Source organism: Calonectris borealis, chromosome Z (assembly GCF_964195595.1).
Source record: "Calonectris borealis chromosome Z, bCalBor7.hap1.2, whole genome shotgun sequence".
Taxonomy (NCBI): Eukaryota; Metazoa; Chordata; class Aves; order Procellariiformes; family Procellariidae; genus Calonectris; species Calonectris borealis.
The window spans coordinates 20,428,887-20,444,410 of record NC_134352.1 but is presented as its reverse complement, the minus strand read 5'-3'; the positions used below and the strand labels follow the sequence as shown (position 1 = coordinate 20,444,410).

The window sequence follows — 15,524 nt, the reverse complement described above, 5'->3', positions numbered from 1 at the left end:
ATGCTTCATTTTCCAGGTTATTGTGTTCTGTGTGCTTCATAACTGTTTTCATTTGCCTTTTAATACTAGATTTTTTTTTTATAGATTGCAATGAATTCTTTTTAGTGTAACTTTTTTTTAAAGATTTAGATAGTAAGATCAAAGAGTCACACTAGATACACAGATTTTAAAGAATGGTTTGAACAGATGTCTATTTCAGAGAAGAGGATGTAGCACGTATCTTCCATCAGCTACAGGAAAGAAAAAAAAAACTACACACCTTCTAAAGGCAGGATTTATCCATCAGTGTTTCTGTTAAATTAGTGTTTATAACCTTACTTTGGAAAAAAAAAGGGGGGGGTTGCTAATTTGGGAATCTTAAATTTAAAGGTTACATCAGCAGATTTAGTGCTAAAAGCTAATCTTTTCCTTTTTGTATAGACGGCTATCTAATAAAAATAAGGCTATATTTTAAACAAGAAAATGTTCATGTGCCATAATATTTATGTTATATTATATAACAGCTTTAGACGATGTTGTATGTTACACTACATAAACACTTTTCTTAAACCAGACCCTTTGTATATATACATCTTTCAATGATTGTTACTGCTATTATTGCTTCAGCTGATATGATTTTAATTGCCTTTAGGTTGAACTTGAAAGAAAGTTGGAGTCAGCTACCAAGTCAAAGCTCCACTACAAACAGCAATGGACAAGGGCTTTGAAAGAACTTGCAAGGTTAAAACAGGTATGCGGGTTTTCTTTTGTCATATGAGACAACCAGGTTAATGTAGTGTTGGAAGCTACTTATAATTACTGTTAACTACTGGCAGTTTTCATTTTATTAGTGTTTGTCTTTGCAAAATTAAAGCTCTGAGCTACGCTTTTTACCAAATAAGAGCAAAACTGATTTGAGTTTGACATTGAACTCGGAAAAGACCAAGACTCAAGTCTGCAAAGAAGGTTGGCATAAAAGGAGGCATGATTCAAAAAAGAAAAGTTTCATTAATCTCATTCCCGATAATGCTCAGTCAGCACTTCCAGAGAAAATATTTCGTTCCTATCCCAACCATCTTGGTCAGTTACAGTCTTAACTGTTGTGTATTTTAATTGTAAAATGATTGAAGAGCAAATATGAGAAACAAATCTTAGCTTTTAGAAACAATGGTTTAAGGTTTGCTGAATGCTGTAAAATGAAGTAAACTTGTAGAGAAGTTAAACTGGAAGTGAAACCTTTTTCTCCTGCTTTTGGAAATCCTAATCTTATAGTAATGTGACATGCTTTTTCACTGCTGTGTTTTAACAGAACTTGTATGTGTGTGTGTATATGTATATAGTCATACACATATGACTTGAAAATACTCTGTTCAAACTTGCAGAAGTAGCAGCTTCATCCTCACTGAATCTGTATGCCTCTGTGTTTTTTGTCATTGCCTGTCTTTTATGAATTACAGTAAACATTAGCTAAACAGTACACTTAAGAATAGCAAGCATTTCCATTGGCCTTGACAAACAAATTAGTAAATCATTAATCCCTGTTGACATAGACATAAAAATTCAGAATTCAAGTTTAGTAAAAGGTTTTTATTACCTGTATTCACACCTTCTTTCTGCTTGAAGAAAAGTATTTTTTTAAGGATTATAGTTCCTACTTCATTCCTACTGCTAGAGTGTTCAGTTTTTGGAGAGGAAGAAGCTAGGCCCACCCTCTCCTAATTGATAATTATTTAAAATCTGTATTTCTCTTTGAACAAAGTGAATGTGCTGTATAATCACTATTAATAATTAAAAACTCATCTGTATTTGCCGTTTTCAAATTGGTCCTTTTTTGCCTAGAGATAAAATGAGTCATGAATTCTCATCTCCCATTTCTGACACATCTATGCTTGACAAGATGATAGAAGGAAGAACATAAATCTTATCTCTCTGATTAAGATTTCTTCAGCAGCTATGAAATGTCCAGGCTATTTTTTCTTACTGCCATATTTAAAAATTCCGGTAGAATAAAAGAGAAGATTGTTGCTTGCCAGATTAACACTAGTGTATATCAATATCAGGTTTTTATTACAAATTTCATCCCCTTAAACCTGACGATCTGAATTTAGTAACATGTAGATGGCTTCCGCTGACCCTGTTGCTGAAAGTCTGCATCATAAAGCAAGTTGGCATATGCAGTGAATACCTAAAACTTTTCTACTACAGAACAAACTTTTCCAAAGTAGTTTTGTGTGGTTTTTATACTCCTGTGCTTCATCTTATACTTAGTCTATTGATAAAGGATTTAAGTGACTTTAAAGAGCCAAATAAAAGTTGAAGCAGAGCTGATCAAAAACCATTTACTGTGTTTTAAATATAAATTTGGAAACTGTTGCTTCAGGAATTCTAGATTTGCTTTAGTTCAGATGATTTGTGCAATTGTGCATAGTTTGACCAATTTCTTGTTTAAATTGGATTAGTACCATGTTAATTTTGCATTGCCGCTGGTGAATAGCCACAGGGCTGTAATCTGTGCCAGTAATTTGTCACACCAAAGCTCTCTAGAGAACTATACAAAACATTTGTGTAGTGAGGATTAGACACTGAAAGCCATATCTTAGATTGTTAATAAATGTTAATGACAAAACCCAGCTGGTAAGTCTTGGAAATGAGATCTAATGCTTTGTGCCCATTGCCAAAAAAATGTTTAAACAGAGATTTCCATTACTCAAAGGTGACCTAGTACAGTCAATTTGTGAATTAAAGAAGCATAATCTACAGGCTAAGCATTTAGTATAATGCTCTTCTGATTTGCAACCACAAACGTCAATGTTTCCTTAATTAAAAAGTTTCTTTTTACTTTGGAACTAGTTCTTAGCACACATCTGTGAAGGTTTTATATTTTGCAGAATATGAGGTATGCACTACATAACTTAGAAAAGTATGGGACTGTTAATAGAAAATGCTCTAAACTTCTACATGTCTAGGATTTTGAATGCTAAACACAGTGCCAGTGGTAACAAAAAAAAAACTGAAGTACATGAGGACACATATACATCATGCTTACCTGTGCTTAACAAAATACAGAGTTAGTTCAATTTAAACACAGTTTGTAAAACTGAATGAAAACAGACTTCACCTAGCTTACTTTTCTTCCCTCTTTGTTACTCAGTGCAAGTCTGTATTAGTACTTAATTTCTTACACTCCTGTTCAGCTTTAGGAACACAAAAATGTCAACAACTTAGCTATGTATCTATGTACCCAGGTAGGTTTTATCTTCCAGAGGTTTCAAAAATCGACTTTCAAAGTTTGCTGACTGGGAAATCTCAATGCTGCACAAATTAGACTTCCATAGATTTTATGTATGTGAGCATTATTTCTGAGAGCTATCAAATATTTACACAAATTTGCATATGTGCTTACAGAGATCTTAGATGCTAAATTCAGTACCTGTCTGAGTGCAAGAAACAATGTATCAAAAAAAAATCCAAGCTGGCAGAAATGTCATTTTCAGCAGCTGATATAATCTAGAAAACCAAAATCTCAAAATGTACATGCATACATTATTCAGTGTTCTGGGAGAAATATTTTTAAGTCTTTTAATGTGTTTGTGCCCCACAGAGCTGTTAAAACCAGCAATGATGTGTCTGTTTAAAACAACATAGATGGTATTGGCTGGCTGATGTTCACTCTGTCTTGTCCAGTGTCTTGCTTATCCAGTCAGTAATTAATTTGATTAAGTTATAAGTAATTTAGCCAAGGATGGGATGTAAATCTTTGTTTTTTTAAAAAAAAAGTACAAAAAAAACCCAGTTGGAGGTCCAAGTCTTGGTTAAAAACTGTGTCTTGAAACCATCCAGGCCCTCCTACTGACTTGTCAGCTCTGGGTTATTTTCAGAAAACTTTACTTGAGTTCCTTAGCTTCAATCGTAAGTTTTTCCCACAGACTTGCATGGTATGTGTGAGTGGGAGAGTGAATAGTGGCTGCTATTTAGCCATTGTTTAGTCTAGTGTATGTATGTTTACATCTCCCTTTTGGATTTATAGGCAGCTATGGCAAAATAAAGATTGTGCTTCCTTGATTGAAGAGCCTCTTAACTAGAGCACCTGGCGGCATACAGGGATTCTTTTATGATCTGATTATAACTGAAATTTTGAGGGTTTTTTATTACTGGTTAATTTTTATTTAATGCTGATATTCCTGTATTACCATAGGTTTCAAAACATGATTCAAGTTCCCACCATGCGAGCTCCTAAAACAGTATTCCATGTCTTAAGCACTACATTAGAGATGCAAACTAATGCAAACTAATAGTAGTAAAACATTGAAGTAAATAATCTGATAACTAGTATGTGGGTTTGTTTGGGTTGGATTTGTTTTGTTTATGGGGATGTAAGAGGAGGATGGCAAAATACCAAATTAGTAAGAGAAAGGAATATCAGTGATAAGTTTTACCAAGGGGAGAAAGGAAAGAAAATGAGCAAAAGGAATAGCGTGACTAGCAGTGCTGAAAAAGTAGTGGAGGAGAAGGTACCTAGGCCACCTAAGAGTATAGTGTGAAAATAATTTTCAGAGTCATTTGCACATGATACTCTTGGGTCATCTGTGGCTGCCTCACTATGGGATAGTGGCTGATGGTAATTAGGTGGTGGTGCAAGAGTAAAGTTACTAAGTGTTCTGAGTTTCTAGTGGGTCTTATCTTTATCCACAAAGCTGCCTTTAGTCCAGCAGCTGATCATTCCAGAGTGTTCCCTTACCTGAAATTTAAAAATGCAGAATTATAAGAGTTTAAAATTTCTTACTGAAAAGTTCTTTCTGAGGCTTGAAAACAGCCTGACTGGTTACAATAAGCAGTTGGGAATAAATGTGAGATGTTCCTTATTTCAGGATGTGTTATAGGAGCATATTCTCTCTAGAAATGTGAAGTATGTCGAAGTCTTGACTGAGAATTTTAAATGTGTGCGTATGTATGTATAAACTTGTGTGCACTGAGGTACACTTAAAAAATACTTTGTATTCAATTATAATTTAGTTTTTAAGTATTCACAGCATACAATGAAGATGTTACAAGTGGGTTTAGAAATGCTGGACTTTATTAGTACTGTAAATGTGCAGAACTGTTTTATTAATATTGTCTTTTTCATCTTAGAAGATCTCACAGTAAATTCTGCTATATTTCAAGTACTACTATGCAGTAGAGTTTGGTTCCCTCTGTGGTTTAAAAAAAAAAGTTCTTGTTAAACTGTGATGGAAAAAGTGGATTTAATACCTGAATATCTCCGATAAAGGGGCACCAGTTTTATCACTGTGATGAAGAAATCCTTCCTTCTCTCTCATTGTAACAAAAGACAGTCTTTGTTATATGTTGAGGGACCATAAAAAGTTGTATATAATTCGAAATCAGCATGCCTCACTTATCAAACAACTGTTGTAAATTCTTTGCCATCTTCTTGTATTGATGGATTATTAGGAAATGGGTTTCTGTTGCTCTGCTGTGAATGGTATACATAGAGCAAGTTTGCTGTTATGCACCCTACAAATTGTTATGACAGACTTTTAAAGGAGTCAAAGACTAATGTTTGGAAAGACATTTGAAAACCACAGAGTACAAAGTGTGTAACTCAAATTACATACAGGATCCATCATAAATGAATCTGCAGAATCCCTTCTCACTTGCTTTCATGTCTTTTTTCCAAGTTGGACTGTCTTAAACTGAATGCTAGGGAAATCTTGCCGCAGAAAATGTTGATTTTTGTTTATGATTATTTTATTTTTATTTATGATTTAATATTACTGTGTTCAAATGTCATTATTCAGGGTCATAGCATAGCACACTACAGAAATTTTTGACTTTCACTGTTACAGGACTAAAATTAATCTTGTCTTTTCCCTCACCCTTCCCAAACAAGGAAATGCACAATATTTGTCATGTTTACATCACAATTGTATTAGTAATCAAATTAAATTTCTAATTACACTTATCTGAAAGGAAGTCGTACCCAACATTAACTCAGAGACAAAATGTACTGGTGAGTTTTTCTCCTCTATGGAGAAAAGGAGAATTTAGCACTCTCTATATTCAAACTTGCTTCCCTATAAATCTAGGAATATTATCTTGAGCAAAGAGCATGCTCACTAATGACACAGATTTTTTAAAATTTTTTTTCATAGACATTTTTCCCAGAGAAAAACATGAACAAGAACTGAACAAAGGATTCCTCAGGAAAGCCTTGCTTGTCCTACATGTCTCCTTGGCTTTTGCATCATTCTCTCTTTTGTCCATATATTGGTGTTATTAAATATCAGTAAAGATGTTTCTTAATCAAAAAAACTTATGGTTCTGAAACTAACTAGTTCAGTGAGGGCATAAGGGACCAAGGTATTAAATGAGATCCCTCCTGATCAATAGGAAAGTATTAGGAATATTCTGTCTTCTTCCTGGCCTGACTGAGCTTTGGACTTTGTTCTATTAACCTTTGGTATTGGTGGTACTTCTATATATATACTTTTTCTCTGAGTTTGTTTAAAATGCCTTTTTTGCTATCAGTTTGCCATTGTGAGCATGTGCTGAACAGCAGAAACCTGTGGATCATTGAACTTTCCTGCCTCAAATAGTAATGTATCAACTTGTCATGAAACTTACACTCCCACGTGCTTCTTACGGCCAGCACACAGTTATGTGTTGCCTCTCAAGCTGCAACTATAAGAACACTTTCAAAATCTTTACTTATAGGTCTGATAATACACTCCACAAACTGAAGGACTGGATTAGATGGCTTCTATTCAGTGTAGTCACAGCTATTTGATTTGTGTGTATTATGTGTCTGATTATAATCTTGTTTCATTGGTAGGCAGGGATGTTGTTTTCTGCTGGCATGTTAAAGTCTTGCTGTCCTGGTAATAAGTGCTACTCTGTTTTGCATTAGTTTTCCAGTATTTAGTTTTCAGGTGATGTTTGCCCAACATACTTTCAAAAAAAATTCCCTCATGTAATTACCGAGATACACAAATTTGACACACTTACATTAATACTCCAGCTTCCCATGACAGTAGTCCTACTTTAAAATGGGACAATTAGAGCATGAATAAACTGAACTGCAGAGCAAGGAGATTTTTTTCTCAAGTTAATCCTTTCCTCACCATCTGCAACAATGCATTGGACTGAAGCTAATCATATCTACAAATCAGCATAGGTAGAAAGGCTAGAAAAGATGATAATGGCAGTTAGAAGTCGTCTCTTCTGTAAAGGACTTAGATTTTTGACATCATCTAAGAGGAAGGTGTCAGCCTCATCCTCCACAGTAATTAGGGGGTTTTTCCTACAGATGAGGCAGTTTGTTCTTATATCATTTGTTGTGTGACCTCCCAGACTCTTATCTGTTAGATAATGTCAACAGGAAAACCAGGTTGTACTAGACAAATCAATTCCAAAAACAGAACTGGGATATGCAGGCTGTACTGTATCTACTAATGGATATTTATAGCAAGTTTCTGTAGACAGGAAAATCAGGAAAAGTAGGTGATCACCAGACTGAATTACTGGATTCTTTACCTGTAGGGACAGACAAGTAGAAATTTCTAGACTTGTTCTACATGTGCAAGGCAACAACTCCTCTCCTGAGGCTAAATAGAACTTTACAAAGGAAATTTAACATACTTGAAATTTTAGGTCTCATATTTGCCTTAAGGTATTCATCTCAACTTCTTTTTCCTGAAACACAGCAATATTTTAACTTGCTTCATTTTGAAAAGGATTTAACTTAGGAGATTTAATGAGAGCACCAATAATAGTGATGGTCTTGAAAAGAAGTAAATATTAGCCTGTCGTCATACTTCTAGATTTTGGGTAATTGAGATAATCAGATTTGCTGTCCATTTATTTACTTGTACTTCAAGTTGTACTGGTTTTATACCAATCTATTTGTGACTAGATCACGCTCGGCATTTTATCTTACAACCTCTGTTTAGCAAAGTAAACAACTCAAGATTAAGTCCAACTATCAAAATAGTTAAGATAATTCCATTCCTCCTTGTAGCCCATTGTATACTTGAAATTTGGCTTTACTGTCTGGATGCTGTTGCCTATACAGATACTTGGAAACCACAGAATATTCACTGGGATTTTATTAAAATAAAAAAAGCCACCCTCTGTCTTTTCTTTGTTAAATACTTCAACAATAGTGCTTGATCTGTAGTATTTTTAAACTACAAATGTCTATCTTAATTCAAAACATTCTGTGATTAAGCAGTTCCTAACATGTTTGGTATATTGTGTAAGTGATTAATTTCCACTGTTTTAATAACTTCAATCATATCTCTAGTTGGAATTTGACTTTCAGCTGGTGCTTTTCATTGGGTGGAAAAAACCAAACTGGCCATCGGAAATATCAATCTAGCCCATACAGCGGCCAGCAGTAGATGCACAAGATCTAGAAACCCAGCTTGAACATCTTTGAATATCCTCCAGCTGCCCTCAGTCAATTAGTTAAGTACATCATGAGCCACTGGTTGCACTCAGGCTGTTGTGTTTAACAAACATCAGTGAATGTATTCTTTATTTATCTGTTTCCTTTTCAAACTAATTCATATTTTTCTCCCCATAATATACTACTCTTTCACATCCACTTTTTTCCCACTGAATAATTTTGTATCGGCAGCAAACTGTTTATTCCAGAATTATATATTCATGAATGAGGAAGTCAGAGTAGATTTTTGTGGAGTCCAGTTACTTTCTTGCTATGGTGGAAATGATCAGTTGCTATCCTTTCTCTGGTCTTCTAAACCCTGAGTAATCTGAGACGACTTTCTCCCTGACAGCTTAGTTTTGTGCTTGGTTGTAGGTGGTTTCTTTGGTGTAGTGTTTTGTTGTTTCGGTGGGGGGGGTGGGGGTGGGTTAAGCTTTTCCACAAAAGCTGTATTCATTCTTCCTGGTGTACCCATACATGCTGTTAGTTTTGAGTTTTGTTATGGTTTCAACCAATGTGGCCACTGTGGAATAAGTCCTGCTGGTAGTTCCTGGATATTCCTAAGGCCTCTGTTTAAAGAAAGAATAAATAAAAATTGGGAAATAATTATTCCTGTGTTGTCAACACCGATTTTAGTGACAGATTACACCTCTGGTTAGTCTTGCGACTTTGTGTTTGAGTTTCCCTAGAGCTCTTAAACTCTTGAATAAATATCAACTGGGTGTAGTGACTTGCTAATATTTGCTGTATGTGTTTGTAGATTACTGTTTTAAAACCTATTCTACTTCAGTCTGAGACCATTCTTCCAACCTGTCTCGCATAAAAAAGGGTGCCTCTCACATGAGAATGTTCTTCTGCAATGAACTCTTATTGGGGAAGGAAGGACTATGGCCTTACCTTTTCGGAGTGCTTTTTTTATACTTCAATCATCTATCAGCGGTAGACTCTTTGGCAGGATTCCTGCTTCTGGTTTTATTAATATTATCCCTTTAACAAGTTGTTCTTCAGGCTTTTTGGCCTGTCTCTCTGCAGTTCTAGCATTTAATTTGCCTGGCTGGTGTATTGGATTTAGTATAAAAATGAAGTATTTTGAGGTTACATACATGCTATGATTTCTTGTCAAGTATTTCTCTATTGCATTGCCTGTTCACATTAACAGTTAGAGTCTTTGTTTATGCCAATTCCTTGTGAAATTCAGATTTTCTTTTAACTTACTGATCATCAACAGGGAGTGCTTAAGATGCTGGGAACTGAGATTGAGGAAACTGCCTGACTAGACTCTTCGAAATATTGTTAGGTTGACTGTGTAATGAATACATTCAAACATCAAATAAAATTATCTTTTACCCCTATAATAAATATAAAACAAATTGTATTAACAATCAAATATTTCAGATGAAAGCAATGTCAAAATTACAAAGGTAAACTTGCACTTCACAATACGTCTAGATCCAGGATGTTTGTGTAACCTCCTGCCTTATTTTTAACTACAGGAAGAAATGTCATTTTACCTCAGGTCTTCTGTCTCATTCAGAGTGTAAGACTGACTGTATTGAGTCAGTATACAAGGTCAAATGGAAAATGACTGGGAGGAAAACAAGTGGAGAAAGGACCCCACTTCTCATTAAGACAGTTTAATGTCACAAAGTGGTAGTGGAATCAAACCCTGGTTTTGTTACAATGTCTGTAGAGCTTAAAAAAAAAAAAGAACCAACTCAACTTTTAAAATGGATAGATTAATCCACAAGATAAGTTATCTAAGGTTTCGCGTAGAGCTAGACAAATGTGAAAGGCAACCTCACCAGAGTTTTGTTTTCAAGGCTTATTTTTTTTAACCACAAATCCCAATTTCAAAAAGTAGTTCTTGAAGCTTTGACACTAGGCACTAAGGGGCTGATGATGGAAGTTTCCTGCAGCTATTTAGTATTTTTCTGGTTTTTATTTCTCAAAAAAAGTTAAAATACCATGTAGCAAAGGAATAAATCTGTTTCTTGAGCAGTTCCACAAGTGTAAGTTTTACGTTTACCAGCTGAAGCCAGAGTTTGTAAAAGGGTTTGTAACAATTTTACTATTTTGTTAGTGCGAAGATATCTGTGATTGGGCTTCAGCTGGTCCAGCCTCGACAAGTTTACTGCAATTGTGAACTGGTCTTACTGCATTATAGATATCAAGAGCTAAGATATTCTATATAACCCCTGCATTTCTAATACTGCTGGAGACTTAATTGTCATGACTTCATTCCTGAAGTTTTGCTCATGTCACTATAATTAGCAGTTTTACATGTAATCATATAGTCAACTGAGTTATGTCTTCACCCCTTCCCACATTAGCGTGAACAAGAAAATGCAATGGCTCACCTTAAAAAGCAGCAACAAGAGCTGGAGCACATGAGGTTGCGCTATTTGGCAGCAGAAGAAAAAGAGCTGGGGAAAACAGACCGGCAAGAGCTGGAGGATATCAGAAATGAACTTAACAGGTATAACAGCATTTGTAAGGTTCCTTTTTTTTTCTTTTTTCCCCTCTCCTTTCTTTCCTTGCTGTCTGCCTCAAAATAGGAGAAGGTTCAGTTAAATCAAGATTATAATTGGCTGTCAGTCCAGTGAAAGAACACAATTTAGTGTCCCTTAGGTAGAGATTGCATATTTATAAAATGCAACAGTACTGCAGCATAGAAAAATCTATGTTTAAGGCCACCATACCCTGTTTTTTTATGTTATGGTCATAGTTGTACAGCACCAGGCTTTTTTTCTGTTTTAAACCTTCACTTCTAAGGATAACTGCTGCATTAAGAAAAGAAAGAGGCATGTACTATTAATATTTGGAATACATTAAAATTTTAAATCTATCTAATGTTGTCCTCGAAAAACTGTCTGCAGTAGTTCTGTATGTTGAACAGTTTTAATTTGAGTGCTGTTTGCATTATCAAAACAGGAGCCTTGGTAGCACATATTATAGTTACATATGCATATAGAAAAGGTATTGTTAGAATTTTAAGTATTATATTAACATTTCTTTTACTTATAATTGTTTTTCCCTGGAGAGAGGATAATTTGTTACCTTTTATAGTTTTCTTTACTTTACTAACTACTTCAGTAGATAAATAACTTAAAGACTTAATATGAAAATAATCAGAGCCGGTTTTAATATGGCTCATCCTCTGATTCTTTCCATTTTATCAACGTCAGGCTAAAGCAACAAGAAGAAGAGAGAAAACAATTGCAAGATGTTAGAGATAATTCTGCTGGTAGAGTGGATAGTCTTCATTCTAGAAAATTAAATGAGAACATGGATGATTGTGTCTCTCGTCTGATAGAAGAGAGGGATACCCTGTTGAGAACAGGAGTATATAATCATGAGGATCATATTGTAAGTGAGCTTGATCGTCAAATCAGAGAAGCTATTGCAAAAAGGAACATCACTAAATAAAAGCATACAAAAAGTTATTAAAAAGAGCCAAAATTTGAACAGTGAGTGATTTTTATAAACCTGTACTACTTGCTCTGCAAAATATGTAAGGTTATGCTTAATTTTGCATCCTACTGTTAGCTTTTTTGAAGTCAATGTAAATATTTGGAACATGTGAAGTTAAACACCGTTTTAAGTTTTATGGGGGCAATAGCTGTTTTTTAATGTTTTTATATTCATAGGTATATATATGTAAATATATTTATATTGTGTACTTTCTTCTGAAATGTTTTCTACCTCTTTTCGCATCACCCTGGCTAGGTTTATTTGGAATATTTTTTAATATTCATTCTAAGATTTTTGGTCCATATTGTCATAATTTCTTTCAATTTTTAAGATGACGTCTTCAGCTATTCTAGGGAAAAGTGACATCAGCTGTTTTTCCTGACGGAACTCTTAATTGTCAACTGAAGTGCAGCACAAATCAAACGTCACTTTTTTACTAAATCACAAGGCAATCAATTTTTGCTTCTCCAACTGTAGTTAAGATAACTAAGCTCTGTAGTAAATAAGAGACAAGGTTTTGAGTGTGGGGGAGGGGAAACTCAAACCTTACAAAACTGAAACTGAATCAATTAGCATGTAACTAGCCTGATTTAAAGGATGAAAATCCCTTTGTTGCCCTAGCAGTTTCGCCTGTAGGCCTATAAGGGTGAACCCAGGAGAGTAGAGACCTGGTTCAGAAATATACCTGTGTTCTTACATCCATCCCTAATGAGGAAGGATACTTGAAGCACTAATTCAGTGAGTTTATACACTTTAAATTCTGAACACATACATAAAACAAGAGCTTTTCTAAGATGTTTTCCTTAATCAAGACCTAACCACTTTGCAGTTACTTAACATCTGTTTCAAGGCATTATCTCATTACCACTTAAATTGTATGTAAGGTTTTGTTTGATTGTGGAAGTATGAACAGGGTGCAGTCTCAAGGTGTTAAACACCAGAACAGAAATCCACAAGAAATGTTAGTTTGTGTATAATCATAGTTGAAAAAGTTTTGCTTTCCAGCCTTCATTCTATTTCAGTAATTTTAAAATCATTTGTGTGGATCTAGCTAATAACATTAATTTACAACACTGTCCTTTCAATAGACATTTTTGTCTGTCCTGTAGGCACAAATGTTTCTCTATTTGAATGGCAAGTACTGAAAACGTCTTAGGATTTGTTACTTTTAGAATGAACAAAGATACCAGTGCAAAAATTCCTTTTTTTTTTTACATAGAATCAGTGAACTTCCATGGACATGGCTGTATGCATGTGGCCTTCCTGGTTTTGTGTGGTATCAATTTTAAAATGTGGGGGATTTTTTATATTGTATCTGGCTTTGCCTCTAGGTGCATTGTTTTTCCTTCTCCCTACCATGGGCCTATCTCCTGTTAAATAAACTCTTAGTTTAAGCTCCTTGTAAAAGTTTTAAACAAGCTGTATAAACATAGAGATCATATTCTGTGAGGAATTATCACTTAGCAATACCAGACTTTGTAAGAAATTCTTTTGTAACACTTTACACGCTCTACTGTATTTTTCAAGTTAGAGTGCTTAAAGAGATCCCTCTCTACCAGCAAAGCAAATAACACCTTCATAAATCCAATACAAATCCATGAAATGTAATTTTACAATTTTTTTACATGGCTTTGTCATATCACTGATGCATGATCATATGCTATTATTGTAAATGAATCGGGGAGCTTCTATCTTGACACGAAGACGTACTCACGCCGTTTTTCTTGCTCACTTGCTAGAAGTGTAGTCTCTTCTTCAAACGCTGGAGGGTGCCTTAGGCTTAAAGATCACAAAGATTGTGTTGACTAAATCTTCGTAACTGGTATTCTGTGACTTTTCAGGTGTGTTACTGTATTAAATAAAATTCAAACTTTAAGTATTAAGGATTTTGTGTTTACTTTTTGACTATGTATTTGAACAAAAATTTTTTGTTTACTGTTTCTGGTAATATGACAGTCTTTAGTGCTTGAATCCATAAAATTGACAAGTTCACTTTCAACGTTAATTTCACTTTAATTTCTAATTGAGTCTCTTCCATGGTGTGTAAAGAAAACGGCAGTCATGTTGCTGTGGGGTTTAAAAAGACACTACTTGGGTGAGTTTTCTTTCTAGTAAATCAAAGTATTGAGTAAAGTAAAAGGTAGAACACTTTTTAAAAAACATTTATAAGCCTGGTAATTAAAGCTATTTGGATCCATTTTGTCATTTGAAAGATCACTGCTTAGAAGGTGAGAAGCATGAATTTTGTGATTATTGAAAAGGTTATTTAGCATTTTTGTTTTGTTATATAGTCATTACCCTTCGTGTTCATAGTATTAGAATGAGAAAATGAATGATACTTTAAGCTTAATGTTTCAATTTCTTTTTTTTCCAGCACAATTTGTCTATGTGCTTCAGTCTGAAGTACTCTAGGAAAAAAATCTATATTTGTAGTAGATATCTATAGCAGAGATGAGCTGAGCTCAATATGACTATTTTTAAAATTTTGTTGGGTTCCATTTGCCTTTTTATTGCCTCAAAACCATTTTAAAGCTCATAGCTATTCAGTGGAAAGACCAAATACCATTTTTTTAATCAAGAATCTTTTAAATTTTTTATCTTAATCTCTCTTCATAGCAAAAGAAATGCCATTTTAAACAGATGCATGAGATAACGAGCTTATTTTAATTTACTCAGCATAAAAAGACTGCTGGAAATGAAACCCGTGTTTACGGGTTCAGTCCTGGTTCTGTATACCTTAGAAAAGAGGATGGGAAAAGAAGCAACAGCTAGGCCCTCCTGGCATTCTGGCAAACTCCTGCTATTATTTTTAGTGCACCCAGATTTCACTAGGGAAGTTGATGGAATTATTTCAAAACAAGTATTCTTACCAATATGTTTCTGTGAACTCAAATGCCCATAAAAATTAGTAAATGGGGGCAGGGAGTGGTGGTGGGGACTGTTCTGTGGCCAGATCAATTCCAGCTTTCATCTGCCTTATGATTCAGGCCCAGAACTTGCAGCTGGCTTTGGATAAGGAAACCTCAATTATATCCTGTATTTGTCCAATCCAGTCTTTTAAAGGAAAAGCATCAACCCATCTAAAAATGAAAGCATTTAGAAACACTATTCTTTTTTGTGATAATCTTCAGCCAGGGGATCCCCTGCTGTCTCTGTATGTGCTAATTATTCTTACAGTGGTGAGGACTTGCTATTACTGATCTTTACTACCAAAGAGTTGCCTCAAATTATTTAGTATCGGTTTAAAAGTAAGGCAGCAAATCTGGATGTAATATGTTTATACACCTTGATATGGAGCATTGCTAAGATTTTGAGAACTGTTCCAAAGAAATGGACCTTTTTTCCCCTATTAATTGTTAGACTCTTTATCAGAAAAATTGTCTCTAAGTGCTTATTTACTTAAGCAGTGGAATGCATTATGAAAAAAAATGACAGATTATTTTAAAAGTAAGACAGCACTGTTGTGCTTTGTATCGGGATTATTTAAATGGATAGGTACATTATTGATCTTTCCAGTATATTGTTTTTTGGGGTGAAGCTGTAACAACTGTTCCTATAATATTTTAGCAGTTATCCAACACTTCTAATACTAACACACTTTCAAAACTGCTATTGCAAAAAGAAGCAA

At 34.6% G+C, this 15,524-nt stretch overlaps 1 protein-coding gene across 7 annotated transcripts in view; it reads left to right on the top strand.

Moving 5' to 3' along the window:
* CEP120 (centrosomal protein 120) overlaps positions 1-13,775 on the top strand; it is a 41,885-nt gene extending 28,110 nt beyond the window's left edge. For 5 of the 7 annotated variants that reach the window (XM_075137720.1, XM_075137722.1, XM_075137719.1 and 2 more), the window contains 3 exons: positions 632-730; positions 10,756-10,901; positions 11,611-12,167. In XM_075137720.1, coding sequence (XP_074993821.1) covers positions 632-730; positions 10,756-10,901; positions 11,611-11,851 — 486 coding nt within the window. In that variant the 3' untranslated portion in view covers positions 11,852-12,167. Of the gene's footprint in view, positions 1-631; positions 731-10,755; positions 10,902-11,610 lie in introns of all 7 variants that reach the window. The other 2 variants (XM_075137723.1, XM_075137725.1) reach the window with 2 other exon arrangements.
* Positions 13,776-15,524: the final 1,749 nt, after the last annotated feature.